Genomic DNA, 17,273 nt, shown 5'->3' on the forward strand with positions numbered 1-17,273 from the left:
TGTCACCAAGGAGGGGAAGCAGGGCATAATTTTGAAGCTGTCATTATGCAGCAAGAGCATGTCATGATGTGGTGAGAATCAGGCTGAATGCTTTCTGCAGTCTGTGGCCTGGCAGCCACGTCCCCAGTTTTGTTCCAAACACGGCAGATCCTGGAGAAGGAAAAGGAGAAAGTTTCCCTGCTTCAACTTGTGTAAAAACTGCTGCACTGAGGAGGAAGATTGGGCTTCAGCCTTTGCATGACATTCATAAGATTCAGTGAACGTGATACCTTCTGTACCTGGCCTCTGGTATGGAGAACTGTGTAATTGAAATTCTGATCACTCTTACCAACCACACTAATGTGACAATTATGTTTTCACATTTATTGTGTATTATATGTTTGTCATTCACATTTCACCTTTATTTTCAGACTTCCCGTAAGCACTCACCTTCTCTGCACAGGAGTGTTATTGCTGGTTCCTCCCCACCACTGCTGTGTCCGGGGCTGCTGCCTCTGGGTGAGGGGACAGAGCTGGTAACCCTGTCAGGCATCTGCAAGGGGACTCTGCATAATGCCAGGGCCCTGGGCTGCCCTGCTCGGCCTCCTTGTGCTGCAGTGACTCAGCTGGAGGGATGGAAGTGCCATAGGGAGCTGATGAAACAGTAGCAGGTATGTCTAAGCAGACAGAGTTAAAGAGAGGTAAAAATGTTGGCCTGCTGAGCATTGTAGCAGGAACAGAATCGCTTCCAAATGTGAAGTCTTGTAAATAGGAGAACGCTTGATTATTTAGCTGGGCATATTCAAAATTGATCTTGTCTCTAGCAACTTCATCTAGGATTTTTGCTCTACCTTTCTGGTCCTCGGAGCAAATTTGCTCCCCATTTTGTTTCAAATGATATAGACTGCTGGCTTGGAAACTTGTTTCATAATTGTATTGGTTTGTGCAAGCAATACTGGAGTATTCTGGCTTTTGAGCAACACAATTGCATTCATTTTGCAACAGTAGCTTGTTTTTGTACTGAGACATCTTACAAATAATGTTGTTCATTTCATTCCCAATGTATTTGTCTTCCAGGTGCTTGTTTTCATAGCCAAGTTTTAGTGATGCCACTTGCGTTACGCATCGCTCTAAGAGCTGCACGATGTTAGTGCTGCTCTCCCTTGGTGTGGGGCTGATGTAGCTCTGCAAGCCTCTGAGAGTAAGAGGCTGCGGTGGTTTGTCACAGCAACCAGACAGAGAGTGATACATTGGTTTATTTCTGTCCTCCCTCTCAAGGGCATCCAGAGGTGAGGTCGCAGCAGTCTTATAGGAGTAACATGATTCTACTTCATGATTATCATTTAACAAAAGGCTTTCAGAGCTCTGTGAGCTACTCTGTCTGTTCAAGCTCTCTGCCAGTGGAATTCTATCTTCAGATGTCTCGTATCCTTCTGAACTTGTCGCCTTCTCAGTTGAAGATGTCTGCAGATTGTCTCCGTTTGCCTGTGATTGTGGTGCGTAATTTGATGCACCAGTGGTTTCCGCAGTCCCAGGCACTGTAGATGAATGCTCATGGTGATTACCTTCCCTTCCTCGGAAATCCAAATCAGATGTATTAGTGCAAGAGTCCCTTTCAGCGACATTTACTGAAGAGGCCTGGGTTGCATCTTTGCTTTTGTCCACAGACACCCTTCGGTTAAATGAATCTTCCTTGCTTTGTTTCTCCCGCTGTGCTGTGCTCACGTTGTTCTCGGGACCAGGGCTGGGAGGGATTGGTGAATGATTACCCTTTTCTGGCTGTGGCTGAGGGCTCTGAAGAGAGTCTGGGGAGGAAACAAGCCCCGAGTGTTTTCGCAGCCAGTTTATTATCCCCATGGTTAGTGAAAGCTCAGTATCACAGAGCTTTAGCAAACATTCTTTGCCTTTCCATGTGCTGTGGAAAAAACCCTGGCTGATGATGTCTACAGCTGGTTGGGAAGCCGTGTTTTCCTCAGCTCCAACATGAAAGCTGTAGATGGACAAAGGGATTTCAATGGCTTGTTCTGAAATGCTTTCAGATGTACACAAGTCATCATCTAGGACTGGGTTTATTTTGACTTCATTTGAGTCATAGAAGAGCTCATAAAGGGCATCTCCACTGTAGCTGTCTCTTGGAAATCTGCCTGGGACCCCAGGGGTCTGAGCTTCCTTCACTTCGTCATCTTGTCCAGGAGAGAATGAATCGTAGTAGCCTTCGTCACTTGTGGATATAGATTCCTGGTTGTCACTTTTTGGTGTTTCTGTTTCTGTGGAGCTCTCTTTGGAATTGTCACCGTCTTTATCAGGTGACATCTGGGGGTCTGTCGCAGATGCAGCAGCTTGGCTTCCAGCCTTGCCCATATCAGAACCAGGCATCGTCAGTAACTTCTTATCAAACAGCGTGCTCTGATGTAGCCTCACTGATTTGTTAATGTTGTCCCAAAACTTCCCAAATTCAACAGTCTCATTCTGGCCAGGAGAGGCCAGCTGCTCCACACCCCCTTGGAAGGAGCCCATGATGGGGCTCTCTTTGTGCTTGCTTCTTCTCAGCAGAACTTCTTTACTGTTCTCCAGCTCCAGGTGGGCAGAGCTCTCATCAGCAAAGATTTCCCCACAGCCAGTAAGGGAGTCAAAGCTCTTCAGCGATGCAACATCTTCACACAGAGGGTTGCAGTAGTCATAGGAAGAGTCAGACTGCAGTTCACTGTCTGAGCAGTCTTGTGACAAGCAGTCGGCTGCAAATGGTTCTCCAGTTTTGAAAAGGTACTTTGCGAGACGCCCAGGCAACTCACTCTTGCAGCCTGGAGAGGACAGGTTCTTGTCCTTCTCAACCAGGAATGCGAGGCTCTCTGGTTTATTTTTTTTAATATGAAATATATCTCTGAGCCCTTTCTTTGATCTCTTGAGGGATATCCTCTTCCTGGGGATGGTTTTTGCAACAGCTGGTACAAAAGGCATCTGTGGCACAAAGTTCCTGTAATCAATCATCTGACTGCTGCAGGCAGACTGGCTGGGGCTTACTACACACTCTTTCTTACTGCTGGAACTGGACATCCCCGAAAAGCTGATGCTATTGACGAGTCGCCCTTTCCCCTTTCCAGAAAAACCTTCCTCACAAGCCCTATTGCTAGGGCTGCACTGCTCTGTTTTATCTGCTTCACTAACACAGTCATGGGTTTTACTCTTCCTTACAAGTTTGTAGGAGGACCCAGATGATTTGTCCAGGCTGTTGTCACCAGCGCCATTCCTTGCTGCTCTGGTGGAGAATCTGTAGTTCTTGTGTGCAGCCAGGTATGCCAGCTGGACTTCAGCTACACTTTGGTTTCCCTCCAGGGCTGCCTTTTTGTCTTTCCCTATATCATTTTTGTTTGTAGAAGCTGTGTGCTCTGGTGGCACTTTCTCGTGTTGCACACTGGATTTGATGAAGGTTTTTCCTCTCTTGAGCTCCATGCTGTTTTCTCACATCTGCTTCTGTAAAGGAATCAGCAGAACAAGAGTACTGTTAGGTTGATGGCTGGCACTGAGCAGTCAGCTAAAAGTCTCTGAAGAGACCAGCTGGAACAGGTGCTCATCTGTAACTGGGGAATAGAGGAGCAGATATTAAGCGTTATAGCATTATATAATTGTTGTTTGCCACCTGAAATTCCCATCACTGGTATTGCATGAGAAACAGAGCAAGTGAAAGTTGAGTTTGTAGAGGCAGGAAGATCCCGCAGGGAGAAGACAGAACATGTTGTGTTGGGAGGTGAGGCCCCAAGAACATTTTTTTCATTAGAAAGAAGGGGTATTTGGATTTAGGATTAGGACTGTGGGCATTGGCAAGGTGAATCTGCACTGCACATTGCTTAGCTCTTTCTAAACTTACTGTTACTTGTATCAACGTCAAGTTTGGTCTCTACCTATGTGGTGTAATATTGAACCTGTTTCATGTTTTCATACATCTAATTATTAATTTTGCTAGCTGTGACCTTTCCATTTTGCAGCAATTATTTCATAGAGACAGCTGATTCTTTCCTGCCTTAAGTCAATTTGAATTGTGAGTAAGGCAATAACAACAAATACTTCCTGAAAGATTTTAGAGAACCATTTTTTACTGGATGGGAAGCAGAACAAAAATTCTAAGTCCTGTTCTTCTAAGAGTCTGCTTGGAGCTTTCCTTAATGAAACCTCAATCAAAGCTTTATCTTGTTTTAAATTGTTTAGACGTAACTAAAACTGCCTGGAGCCTTGAACCCTGAAATGCATACAAACAATACAGCTCTATACCTATCAGTCCTGGACAAACCACATATATCAGCTCTGATGAAATGAAAATCGCTAATACCCACAAGAGAAAAATCTCATATAAGATTCTTGGACCCAGTATGAAGTAAGCAAGGGAAATTTTAAATTCAGCACCAAGACAAGCTTTTGCATACTCCTAAAGTAAAAGTTAAAGCTGTCTTTAGGCTTCCTTGATCTTCAGCAGCTGTCTGTAGCCTCCAGAGGCTTACCAGTTGCCAGGGTTTGCTGGGAGCAGTAATACTGTGACCAACACCTCACAGGATACAGGTCTGTGTATCTGCCAGCTCTGTCCCCCCCAGCACTTCTCCAACAGGCCGATGAGTGACAGCTGGCTTCTCATCCAAGCTGCAAACTGGCAGGCTATCAGCGATATTTACAACTAAATGTAGGTCACTGACAACAGGTAGGAAACATAAGGGTAGGGTGGGAATATTCTACATCAACAGAGCATGAATGCTATGGAAAATGTGGTGGGTGGTGTAATGGGGGGTCTGTCAGTATGACTGGGATGTTGGAATATTTACTTGAATTTGGGCTGCATGTGAGGATTGCAGAGTGTTCTTAATGAAAGCCAGTAAACATTTTACTACGCTGTCAGTTAGCTGGAGTTCACTGGTGCTGCAGTAAACCTGGTTTGCATATTCAGAAATAGGTCACTGGGACACGATTACACTCCTTGTCTGAAAAGCAAGGTGCAATTGAGAAGAAATTCAGAGCACAGAACTCCAACAGAGTTGTGAAAATAACCAGGAACAGCCGACACAAGGCCAATTAATAATAACCCAGAAATAAAGTGTCTGACATTTCAGTTCCTTGCAACGGTAGAAGCAGGTGCTGTGTTCCTGTGGGAAGTCCTGCTGCTGAGAATTTCCTTAGAGGCCTGTGACTTGTCAAATGCCAGCATTATAGGAATGTTATACTTAGAAGGGCTCTTTAAGTGTCCTACAGCTGTCTCTACCCATTCTGTGTGTTAAGCAAGGGTAATTTTTGTAGGAAACTGAATATTTCTGAATAAATACTTTGTTCCTGTCTTAAAAGGCTTTTTAGAGGTGGCTTTGTTTTATTGTCAAGTACGACAGTTGTTAAAGCGAAGAATTCAGTATGTTGGTCAATAATCTTTTGAGAAAAGAAAACTTTGATCTGGATTGTATCTCCTTGATAAGAGAAACAATGGACTACTGGTTTGGTAGCTGGGTGTAGAAACTTCAACTCTTGTTTTTCTTTCCTTTTTTATAGATTAGGTGGACAACTGTAACATGAAATCCCAAATGTCCTGAATAACATCTGCACTGAGAATACATATAGCATGCCTGCGCTGCCAGGGATTTTGACAGGGCCATCCTTCACTATCACGTGGCATCAGTTTTTAGTGAGAAAGTTATAAGGCAGAAAGGCAAACATTTTTGAGAGGTCTTCGGGTTTAATTTTCAGTTTCCTCTGATGAGAAAAAAATATATATTTTAAATGATCTGCTATGCATTTAATCATCATCTTTGCACTATGATTGTTTAATGTCTCTATTTAATTCCATGTATTCTTTTTCTCATTTCCCCTGGGATTCATGCCAGATTAGTATTTAGTTCATTGTGTCATCCTGCTTACCCTATTTGAACACTGGTACATCTTTGGGAATCTTCCCTGTTAAAATGTTAAAAATGAGCTTCAAAAAAGGAGTGCAAACTACCAGAACCTGCAGATTTTTCTGAGTATTCACCCCAGGTGTTGTTTTGCAACTTCCGCTACTATGAGTTCCTCTGCAGCCTCATGACATAAATTATTGATTTGCTTCTTTTCAAATATAGAACAAAAATATTTATGCATTGCCACTCTATTCCCATACTTATTAATGCTTTTAGCACTTTTGACTGTAATGGGCTATACCACAATACATATTTTTTTTCTTTCCATAGGGATGCAAATTGTAACCCCAGAAGTTGTACCAGTGAAGTTAGAATCAGTGTAAAAAAAAGTTACCCTCCAGTGGTTACGTAAAGCTCAACAAAATACTATGAAAAATTACTCATTTAAAGGTGGTACACCTCTGGGACTTCTTGACATGTGCACTCAGCCACACTACTGCCTATGTTCCTTTTTAATTATTCTCCTTTTGGACATAGCTTGCATTATCTCTCTTCTTCCACAGGGATCAAGAGTGTATGAGGGATTAATTTCCACCTTTGGAATAGAAATATATTTTGCAATTAAAAATCACTACAAAGAACAGAAACCTGTGGAAACCAGCGGTCAGTTTACTAAGGCTGGTTTGTTCAGTTTTGAACATACTCTGGATGTTTTCTTCCTTAGTGGTTCTTGGTCTCTTTTCCATGGAATTACATGCATGTGATTACTTATGGAACACATTTGGATAGAAGGCATCCTTGAATCTTCTATTGGGCTGCAGATCAATTGTCATTTGCAGAGGTGTTAGGTACAGCAGTGCTGAGGCTTCCAATCTACCATAACCTGTACTTCTGTCTGTCTTGGTCATACTAGCTGCTCACCTTTAGGATTTTACAAGTTTTTAAGCATGCAATTAGATCCGAATGTTGGGCTTATATGGAAATAAGGATTTTCTTTAAATTTGGATAACGTTGCTCATAGAACACAGATACTTTGTGCTCAGATGTATACCATCTGTGCAGGGTGTCTGACAGCCTTCTCATAAACACAGAAGGGTTTTACTGTGTCTGTGATGCACCTAAAAGTGAAGTGAAGTTTTAGAATGAGGAGGTAAATATGTGTGTGGGCTGAGGAGACTTGTTTTTAGGGCAGTCAAAGCAATTGCAAATAGTCCCGGGTTAAAGGACTAGACTGAATTAGGTAAGTGTTCTGGTTAATATGACCCATCTTCAGATGGCCTAAATTCAACCTCAGTGCAGGTCAACAGACGAGGAGACTAGAGAGGAGCGTGGGATGCCTGGTCTGGAGATTCATTAGGAAGCAGGAGGCAAATGAGTGGGGACAGGATTCAAACTGTCTGAATATTACTTCCAGCATGGAGAGTGGAGAAGAGATGGGCCACGTTTGCCTCTGTCCATGGATCCCAAAGACTTCAGCCAGGCTGAGACATGGGAATTTCCTCGGATCTCCCCCCTCTGGAGGAATGGGGGAAGACTGATTTTGACTTTTGGGCTGGTGTCCAAGTTATTATCTTATACTTCAACAGCTTATCTGTCAATGGAAAGGTTAGGTTAAGTTGTCTTCTCAGAAATGGTAAAACAGATTGTGCTTTAATGTGTCAGTACCTAAAATACCAGTCCTCTTGGATGTAATTCGAGGAAGACCAGCCTAATGGGAAACTAGGAATATTTGCTTCATTGAGTGCACAGATAGAAATAATAGGAATATGAAGAGGAAATTTAGATGAACTCTCTGGCTTCAGCACGTTTGGCTCAAAATTACTTTTGCTTTAAGCAGGGAAAAGTATAATTGAGGTTCATTTATTCTAAAATCTTTTCAGCTGTCTGCCTTGGACACTCTCACTTGCTTGTTTGATGTGTAATTTATATATAATTGTCTCTCTTGGAGACTAGAAATTAGCAAAATTCAGAATACAGATGACGTTTTTCAGAGTAGATAGGAGTGCCCTTTTCACTTTTTTACAAGCAGTTAATTCATAAAAACTGGCAAGCTGTGGAGGTGGTGCCTCACGGCCTTGTTGAGCAGAATTCTGCTTTCCACTTGGGGTCTAATTTCACCCCCCTTCAAGCATTTCCCTTTATTAAATAGAAGATTTGATAATCCTTGCATACTCCTCTAGTTTGTTGTTGTTGTTGCTGTTTTATTTATTTATTTATTTATTTAAAAATATGAGGAAAAGTATATTTGCACTGCTTTTGTGTTTTATGATAAAAGTCTGGAATGAGTCCAAAATCCCTTTTTCACAAGTGGCTTCATATCAATGAGACTGAAGATCCTGAGTATCAGTTACCTCTGAAAATGTTACTCCTGCTTTTCAAATGAAAATGGTAGTATAATTAAATCTCCTGGCAACATTTATCTGCTTTAGGCATTTGGACATGTATTATGCTTGAAATGGGTGCACTTAAAAATGAAATTTATTTTAGAATATCTCTTGACATATTGTGCAAAGGGAGAGGGAAAAGAGCTGAGTGCTCTGGCAGGCTCTCACTTCCTATGGCTAGTTAACCTCGAGAGGATTTTTGCTGGGCACCAGTTGGAAGTCCTAAAATGCATCAACAAATAAGCCTGGGGAGCTGAAAACCACAGCCACCTTTACAGTCAGTCCGTGGCTGATACTCATTTTTAATGCTTAGGATCCAATCAATTCGCAATGCGTGAAGAGCTTGTGCTCCCAGTAAAGCGGGGCTTATTTTTTGAATAAGATCATTTATTTACTGTTGAAAAACCTTAGCTCTAGCTCCAAAGATGAATGTTAATAATGGAAATACATACTAAAAATAATGAGCATACATTCCATTCTGTTAATTGCATTTTTAATTATAAATCAATACAATGCTTGCTGATGGGTGGTGATATCCTGTCTGCAGTCATTGTACACTGTTTCCAGTGAGCAAATAAGCATAACAGTTCCTACGGTGAAAACCAAAGAGGATTTTAAAGCAGTGTTCATCTTCTCACTTGAACTGATTACTCTTGGTAGTATCTCATCTCCATCAGATAACAGAGCAGAACAGGGTGGAACCAGGGTGGGAGGGATGGAGGATGTAATCAGGAGAGTCTTGATTCACAATGCAGAGGAATGTTTATTTTGAAAGAAACCTGTGTGACACACAAACCTGCACTGAGATCATGCTTCTTGTTTGGAGTATTCCTTGTTTCTGGCTGTATCTTATCCTTCCTCTTAATCATTTTTCTCTCTAGGGTAACCCAGGATGCCTAATTATTTGCATATACATTTAGGTCAGGCGGTGGCTTTCTCACAAGAACCAGGAAAAAGCACATTGTGTTTTGTTTTTTGTTTTTTTTTGTTTTTCTTAAATCTTAATTCCACTGAGCCCACAAAGTAAAATCTTATACTCCCCAGCAGAATACCAGAAGGATGTGTAGTTAAACGTTTAACCTTATTAGCTATGTACTGTAGGGAAGTCTGAACCTTCTTTTAAGCCCTGCCAACTGTTCTGTAAAGCTCAGGCTTTAGCATAGTAAAATTAACCACATTTCTACTCCCAACATAGTATCCTGCTATATGCTGACAGGAGGGATCCCTGTGGTACAACAGCACCCACTGGCTCCCCAGCCCCGTGTGAGGCATGAAGAATGAGGGTGAGACCATGACAAAAGGAGGCTCCTTCTCTGACAAAACCTCAGCACCTCTCCTTCAGTTTTCTTCTGCACCTGAAGCTGAAAGAAATGTAACTGCTCAAAACATTCTTAAACACACCATATAAAAGACACCATAAACTCCTGCACAGGGAGCTATTGAATCATCAGTCTATTGCAAGGAGAAGGCAGCTGAGCAGAAATTTCTGCTGTGTACCTGAAAGAGAAACAGAGCATCTTTACTTGCCCTGGCCAGCAGCCTGTTGTACCAGACAGCAAAGTGTTAACCCTGTCAGCTTTGGCCATTTTCAGTAATTTATTGCTTAAAAAGGAGGTGTACATTCATATAAACACAGGCATACACTTGTCAGATGTATGGAAAAAATAATTAAAAAGTGATGCTTCAAAATCAAGCAGTCATCCCCAAATAATAGTCCCTTGGAGTCTCTGTCAGAGCAAAGTGCCATTGCACCAGAGCAAACAACAAGGCAGATCACAGAAATCCTACTCACCATGTTTTATCTCTGAGCAGAAATCCTCTCCCTCCTAGCTTTGCTACTGAAGCTGGTCTTTATCCAAAGGCTCCGGTGATGCTTTTCAGATTCAGAGGGGCTGGATCACTGCTGCTCTCCAGTGTTACTCTCCACCCCCCGTCTTTTCCTCCTCCTTCTTCCTTCATCCCCACCCCCTCATTCCTCCTGCTAGCAGCTTTTTCATACCTTACATAGATTCTAGGCTTCCACATGTAGCTTGATTTAGGAAAGACGCTTATTTCAGCCATCTGCTTGGTGTCACAGAAATGCTTCCCTTGTTAAGGAATAAAAACCCAGAAGATAAGCCTGGGAGTTCTGAGCCAGCGTTTTGGTTCCTCTCTATATGACAGCTTATTAAATGGGGAGGAATACATCCGAATCAATTGCATTTCTCACAAAGATTTTTCTTTCTGATAGAATTCAGGAAAAGCAGTCATAACGTGTTTCTAGGTGAATGAGATGCAGATTATTGGACTGTGCCACACTTTGAAGAAGTGGTTAGTAGGGCTTTTGTTAATGCTGAAGTCAAATGGGATTTAATGTGGGAGCAAAGTGGCATAAGGGGAGAGAATAAGTATCTCTGCTGCCCAAAGCCAGAATGCCTGGTGTTAGCCTCGTAGTGCCTTTGCTGACCATCATTTATCAAGTTCTCCTTACAGTCTAACTTCTGCTTGAGTGTGCAGTGATGTGATGACAATAAATTTACGTCCGTAACAAAGAATGATGTCATCACAAACACCACAGCTTTAATTTCACAAAAGTATAATGCTGCCATCCTTGCCCCAGCCTTCCCTCTATGAAGGGCTCCCAACCTGATCACATCTTGATTGTCCCCCCCAATTAACTCTCTTCAAATCCCTTGCCTTCTCCTTCCTGTTTGTTAAAACATATCTGGGGGTGTGATAGACAGCCTCTTAAAAGCAAAAGTGTATGTTACAAAGCGCTGGCTTAATCCACTGCAGTAGCTCTCCTTCGAGCTGGAGTTTCAGAGCTGTGCTCTGGGATCCTGCAGTAGTTTGTGTACAGACTGGTGTACCTGTGGGCAGCATACCCACCCAGTACAGGGGCTGGCATCACTGTTAGTAATGACTGTACAGCTCTCAGGGGACTGAGTGAAACAGAGCAACTTCAGACAAGCCAGATCTGGGCAGGCATTTATCAAATGTGAAGCAAAGGTGAGTGTTCCCTTAGAAACTGGAGAGGGTGCATCGTTCATAGCTGTCCCCCATATGACAGCAGAAAGGGGACAGAAGCATTACTTAACCTGTTACCTGTTCTCCTGGTTTGGGCTGGGATACAGTCAGTTTTATTTTTAGTAGTTGGTACGATGCTGTGTTTTGGATTTTAGGACGAGAATAATGCTGACAACACTCATCTTCTGTTTCTACAGTATGTTTTAGCTGAATTTTGGAAACAGGGAAAGGAAGGAGCTTAAAATATTGTGCTGTCTAAGCCTCCAAAGCTAAAAACTTGGCCAGTGAACATTAAAGGAGGCAGACCAGAGTGCTCCTGCTCTGAATGCCCATCAGTAAGCCTCAAGTGATGGTAGAGGCTGCAAAGTTACATCTTGGAAAAGGCCCCAGGGTAAGTCCAACTTGCAGAAAGTAGAAAGTCCTTGAGTATGTTCACCGGAAGACTGGAGGGAGGAGGGAAAAAGTAGTGGGTGAACCCTAAACCTACAAGGGTGAAACCTAAAACCATAGTTTTAGAATTTTGACCTGAAAATTATGCATGCACATTATTTGTGAGCTCGGTTTCTGAACTCTGAAGTGTAGTCACTAAAGTTAAAGGTGCATCAGAAAAGGCATACCTAAATGTGCCACATGGAGAGGGAGATAGACAACAGCAAGCACTTGTAATTGGAGGTGAGGTCTGATTATATTCAGTTCAAGCTCGGTAAGACAAGCCTTAAATATCTAGAGAAAAGAATCTGGACAGGGAGAAATTCTTAGCCCCAGTTGCATTTCAGGTAGGTGCTGGACCTGCTGGCTGTAGGACAGTGTATCACTGCTCCTCAGAGACTGGGATAGCTCTTAGATAGGTGTTCTTGCTTCTGACAAGTAGTACCTGTTGCCACTTCGCTGGGCCTCTTAGAGGAGATCACTCTAGACATGGATCAGATACACAAATCTGTTCACGGTGACTCAGGTAAAGCAGCTCCTGTGATGAAAGAACTCCATAATTTAGGATGTTTGTATATTTTACGATGTCCCCCTGGACAAACATTTCCATCTTCTGAAACTGTTTATTTGTCTTCTGCAATGAAAATGGCGTAATCCATCGCTATTGCCGTATGTAGCGATAGCTATCCATGGCCTTAGCCGTCCATGGCCTTAGTAGTCCATAGCCTCAGCCCTGAAAAGCCTAAATCACAATCTCATTGCATGTGTCAGCAAATATGCAGTGCATCAACTGGCAGCTGAGCCATGGTAGCCTTTATATGTTGCAGTGGAGCTTTTTTTCTTCCTAAATAGTTCTCAACTTATAGTTCCATGATCTATGCCTTTCTGCTGTCACTTCATTTCAGGCTCTTTCACTCTGGTTATTGATCAGCTTGGTTCAAACGGTTATTTCTTGGAGAATCTAATCCTCTCTGATTAATTCAGTCTGTTCAGAATTGTTTTGAACATGTTGGGAATAAAAGAGATGGGAAATCAGAAAACTGCAAATGAGGGGCATGTGGAACAGCTGCCATCTGTTTAGCAGAAGCACACAGCCTTTGGTACAAGGAGTAAGAAAAGGGTCCTTGAGAGAAGAGGGACCAAGGAGCATACAGTCCCTGGCGTGCCAGGAGGGCAGCAGGGATCCCTGGTGTCCAGTGAGGAGGACTGGGGAAAGGAGGAGGAAAATCCACATGAGGGCAGGTATGGAAAGACAATGAGGGAGTCTTTAGGTGAAGCAAGCTCAGCCTGCCGGAGCTTGGAGGCCTGCATCTCCTCCGTGTGGGAAGCAAATGGTTGCATCAAGTGATTGAGGACAACTACTAGCATGAGAAACTCACAAAAAGAAAATTATACTGTTTTAGAAACTTCTTTCATGAAAGAATGTAACTGATTCTTTAAACCTGCAGAGACTCAGGAAAAAGTTGTTTGCTGGACAGCTGTACTTGTTTCCAATGAATTACTTCAGAATGAATTTGACCCAGGCTTTTTCCTGCCAGTGAGCCAGTGAAGAGTCTAGTTGAATTTTCTGCTAACGTCAGCTTAAATTTAATTATTCATGGACTCCTAACAGTATTTATTAGTTTTGCGTGTTGTAGAGAATTGGTAATGGGTTATGTAGGTTTTTCTCTCTAGTTCATTGGAGAAGACTCTCATAGGTTGAAGCAAACAATCTTTGCAACTGATCTGACTGTTTTCCAGGGCTTAGATTAATTGCTACTCCCTTCTCAGTTATTTGGTGAACCACTGTCTGCTGCAAAATTTAGGATTGTTATTAGCAACATCAATACTTAACAAGAAAATAGAAGCATTTTTATCCACAGGTTTCTGCAAGTGTATTCGACCTCACCATCTCCTGTCTGTCTTTCCTGTGAGGCAGTGTTGTTGCCATAATTGCTGCCAAGAGGATGAGATGGAGTGGGTAGGGCTGTGAGTGCCTCTTTCAGTACCAGTATTAAAGAGCTCAGCCAGCCTGCCAGCCCTTGGAGTGGCAGTAAGGACACCAGTAAGAACACAAAGGAGTGCCTCCAGGTGGGACTGCTCACATTCTCAGTGTTGCCATTCTGGGCAGTATGGATGACTGACTGCAAATTGCTTATTGCCTTAAAGGAGAATGAAAAGCGATTTGAGGGGGGGGGGGGGGGGGGGGGGGAAGGAGGACATTTCACCAGGTGCTCATATTAAAATAGTGGCTGCCATTAAACTTTTTGCTTTAAACAAAAAGCTCTCAGGCAATAAATGCTTACTTGTGCAGTCAGCATAAGAAAAATTTATTGCATTAAATGCAGTAGAGAATACTCCAGAAGAGTTGTTTCACCAAACCATGAAGAATGCCAAGGCTCTAGAGAACAAAAACAACACCTAGGAGGGGCATAACACCTTGAGGACATGACTACAGAAATGGTTAAATGCAAATATCCAATGCACATGTTCAAAAGTTTCTCCATTCCAGATATGCCTTTGTATCATAGATATCTGTCTAGACGAGGCAAAAATAGCTCTGTTTTATTGATCTTCTACTGACATTAATAGACACTTGCTGTCTCAAATGCAAAATAATCATTCAGCATCGAGCATGGGGGATGGCAAAATGCACTCCACAGGCATCCCAGTAAAACCTATAAGCAAAATTTTCTGTTGAAGAAGATGCTGGTGTGGTGACTTGAGGGAAGATTATAGGAAAATTTTAATGACTGTTTTGTGGGACTTGGTTTCCCTGCTTGATTTTGTATTGCTCTTTGCTAGAGCACATATAATTAAGTGCTCTGAAGTCTTCGTTAAATGCTTAATCGGGAAACCAAAAACAAAGATACGGACGAAGTAGACATAGATACACAGCTTCAAATGACAGAGACAGGCTGTCAGTAAGGGAGAAGCTGTTTCAATGGCTCTAACGGAATCGTCTTTCAAAGGCCAAAGCGGGGATCAAAGGAGGGCGAGAACCAAAAAGGCCTCAATAAGAAAGAAATTAGCCATTACATAAAGTTTCTGAGGCTAAGTGCAGAAACACAGCAGGCTGAGATCTGCATGCACAGATGGGGATACTGAACAGGGAGCGACACAGGCTGCTGCTCCCATTTCTGCCTTTCATTGTCTGTAGGCTTTTATTTTATATCTGTGAAAAAAATAAATCATGTTGCACAGAGACTCTGGCTTGGTCACACTGCAGATACTGTTCTTTTCACAGGTCTTGCAAATGAGTCCTCACGGGTTGTATGAGGGCTGTAGGGCAAATCACAATGTCTGTCCTGAAAGAAGAAACCTCTGGGCTGAATGTGTGTTTGGTGGGACCTCAAGGAAAATGAGCACTACAGATGCTAATTGCTACAAGGAGACCTCTGCTTTACATGCCGTCCCAATTGTCTGCCAATCAGTGTCTAACAACAAGCAAACAAAAGAAAATTTGAAAGATAGATGGAAAATGAAGCCTTTGAAATCACCAGCAGTACAGCTGGTAGTAATGCAGTTACAAATGCTTATGGCTGATTACTTGATCAAACATACATTTTGGAAACAGATCTGTGTGTTGGATTTGTACTGGCGGTGGTAATTAATATGTCAGAGAGAAATTTTATTTTGAAGTGGCAAGAGGTACATCTTAGAATAAAATACTGGCTTTGAACTGCTGTTTGCTAGCAGACCTAGAAAAATGTTTGATGATATGCATCTGTTTTGTTTTCTCACCTGCTGTGGGTTCAGGAATGGCCAACACTAGAAGCTGGCTGCCTGCTGCTGCCTCAGCTGCCTTTGCAGTTGGAAGGTGAAACTTCTGAGCATGGTCCTTGAAGTCTTTAAATGACATTTGTGGTAGAGTATGGCATTCCAAGTAAAGCTTTTATGGTAGTGAAACATGACTATTAATATATTTTTTCAGCTGCAGTAAACAAAACAGTAACACTGAAAGGACCTAGCTTCTGATGGAATGCTTCAATAACGTAACATGAGTATTGACAATGCCAAGGTCATTGTTTGGTTTGGAGCCACACTAATTACCTTAAGGTTTTAAAATACGATATGTTATCGGTCCTCTATCTGTCAGGCCATTTAGAGAGGGGTGATTTGTCAAGAGCTATCCTTTGGGCTTTATGCTTTCATGGCATTGGCACTTCCGTAGCTCTGGAACGGAACGATCTCTCCCAGCTGTTTGATTTTTCACAGAGGGGTTATTAAAGTTTCTAAACCAGATGATACACCTAGGCACTACTCAAGCGTATTAAACTGTTACATATTTCTCTTACAAATGTGCAGTAGCCATTTTCCAACCAGTAGCAAAGTGGCAGTGCAAGCCAGGATGGTGTGGTGACTGGAAGACAGGAGCGACATGCTCATGGACAGGAGGCTGGGAGACAAGTGCAAGCTGGGGCTCTGCTGGCTGGCACTGTGTTGTGGTAGGGTGGGTGCTGCATTCTGTGTTCCTGTGTGTTGGCAGGTGTGCCAAACCTGTGAAACAGGACACGTTTATTTGGGAAAAGCAATTCAGAAATCATTCTTGAGCTTTAAATACAGGGATGGCATTTTCTTGCCCTGCAGAAGTGCTACTACAATGTATACTTCTAAAGAGAACTAGATTTTTTCATTTATTTTTTAACAAGTCTGTTCTTGGATTCCTGGTTTGAGACATCTTATAGGGAGTTCAACTCTTCCTAAAAATCAGACACCTTAAGGTGTTCCAAAACTCTGTACTTACTGGGATTTACTGTAGGGAAAAAAGAAAAAAGAAAAAAAAAAGCGAAAAAAAAAAAAAAGCAGAAGATTGATGAATGCACAGAGCCTAGGTAAAAAGGTGCATGAAAATGTACGGAGAGGAGACTGCTGCTGACCACATTGTGACAGCTACACAGCCTGCACTCTCAGCTCCATAGGCATCATGTGGGGCCTGACAGGATTTCAAAGAGCCTGGTGCACTCAGACCTAACTGCGAGTGGCAAGCCACAAGGGACAGAAGCCAGCCACAAAATGAGTTCACTTCTTCCTCAGCCCACTGACTGGGTTACCCAGCCAAGAGTGGAGTCTGGGTTGACACGTAGGTACATGTGTCGTCACAGAAATGGTATGTGAATGGCAGAGGGACGGGGACCTTGATTTCATCATTTGTTCCTTCAGCCTGAAGTGCTGAGCAGAAGAAACGTCGCTGCATCTCCTCACACCCTGCAGGGCAGTCACAGGAGCCATTGCTGCTGGCTGGAGCTTGAGTCAGGCAGTCTTCTCTGCCTTGAGCTCGATCCTATTACAGGCATTTTCCCTAATGCTAACGTGGATCAAACCCAGGTTAGCCTGCCCCAGCTTGGGAAGTATTGCTCCAGTAATTAGAAATTACTTAAAATAACAAGGTGCTAAGATCTCTAGCTAGAAACATCAGTCAGCAAGGAGGCAAGCTGCAGCTGCCACAGGCCTCGGCCTGCCACAGCAGGGGACGCAGGCTGGAGTCGCCTCTTTCGTCCGAGCAGCTCCCAGGTGAGTGCACCCACAGCAGCTCGTCCTTTCCCCGTCCCATCGAGGTCTTCATCATGACCTACACGTGAATGTGAAGTTGTGATTTTTTTGGGCTATTCTACCCGCTGTGTGCTGCTGT

At 42.8% G+C, this 17,273-nt stretch overlaps 1 protein-coding gene across 1 annotated transcript; it reads right to left on the minus strand.

The window, feature by feature from the left end:
• Nucleotides 1–447: 447 nt before the first annotated feature.
• AMER3 (APC membrane recruitment protein 3) lies at nucleotides 448–10,055 on the minus strand (the record flags this gene model as incomplete). Its single annotated transcript, XM_084292130.1, has 2 exons — nucleotides 10,020–10,055; nucleotides 448–3,450 (listed from the first exon to the last, which is right to left on the minus strand). The coding sequence occupies exon 2, from the start codon at nucleotides 3,427–3,429 to the stop codon at nucleotides 448–450; it is 2,982 nt and encodes a 993-aa protein (XP_084148256.1). The 5' UTR covers nucleotides 3,430–3,450; nucleotides 10,020–10,055.
• Between the last annotated feature and the right edge of the window lie 7,218 nt (nucleotides 10,056–17,273).

The sequence above is a fragment of the Netta rufina genome (genome assembly GCF_964035555.1).
Source record: "Netta rufina genome assembly, chromosome: 9".
In the NCBI taxonomy this organism is placed as follows: Eukaryota; Metazoa; Chordata; class Aves; order Anseriformes; family Anatidae; genus Netta; species Netta rufina.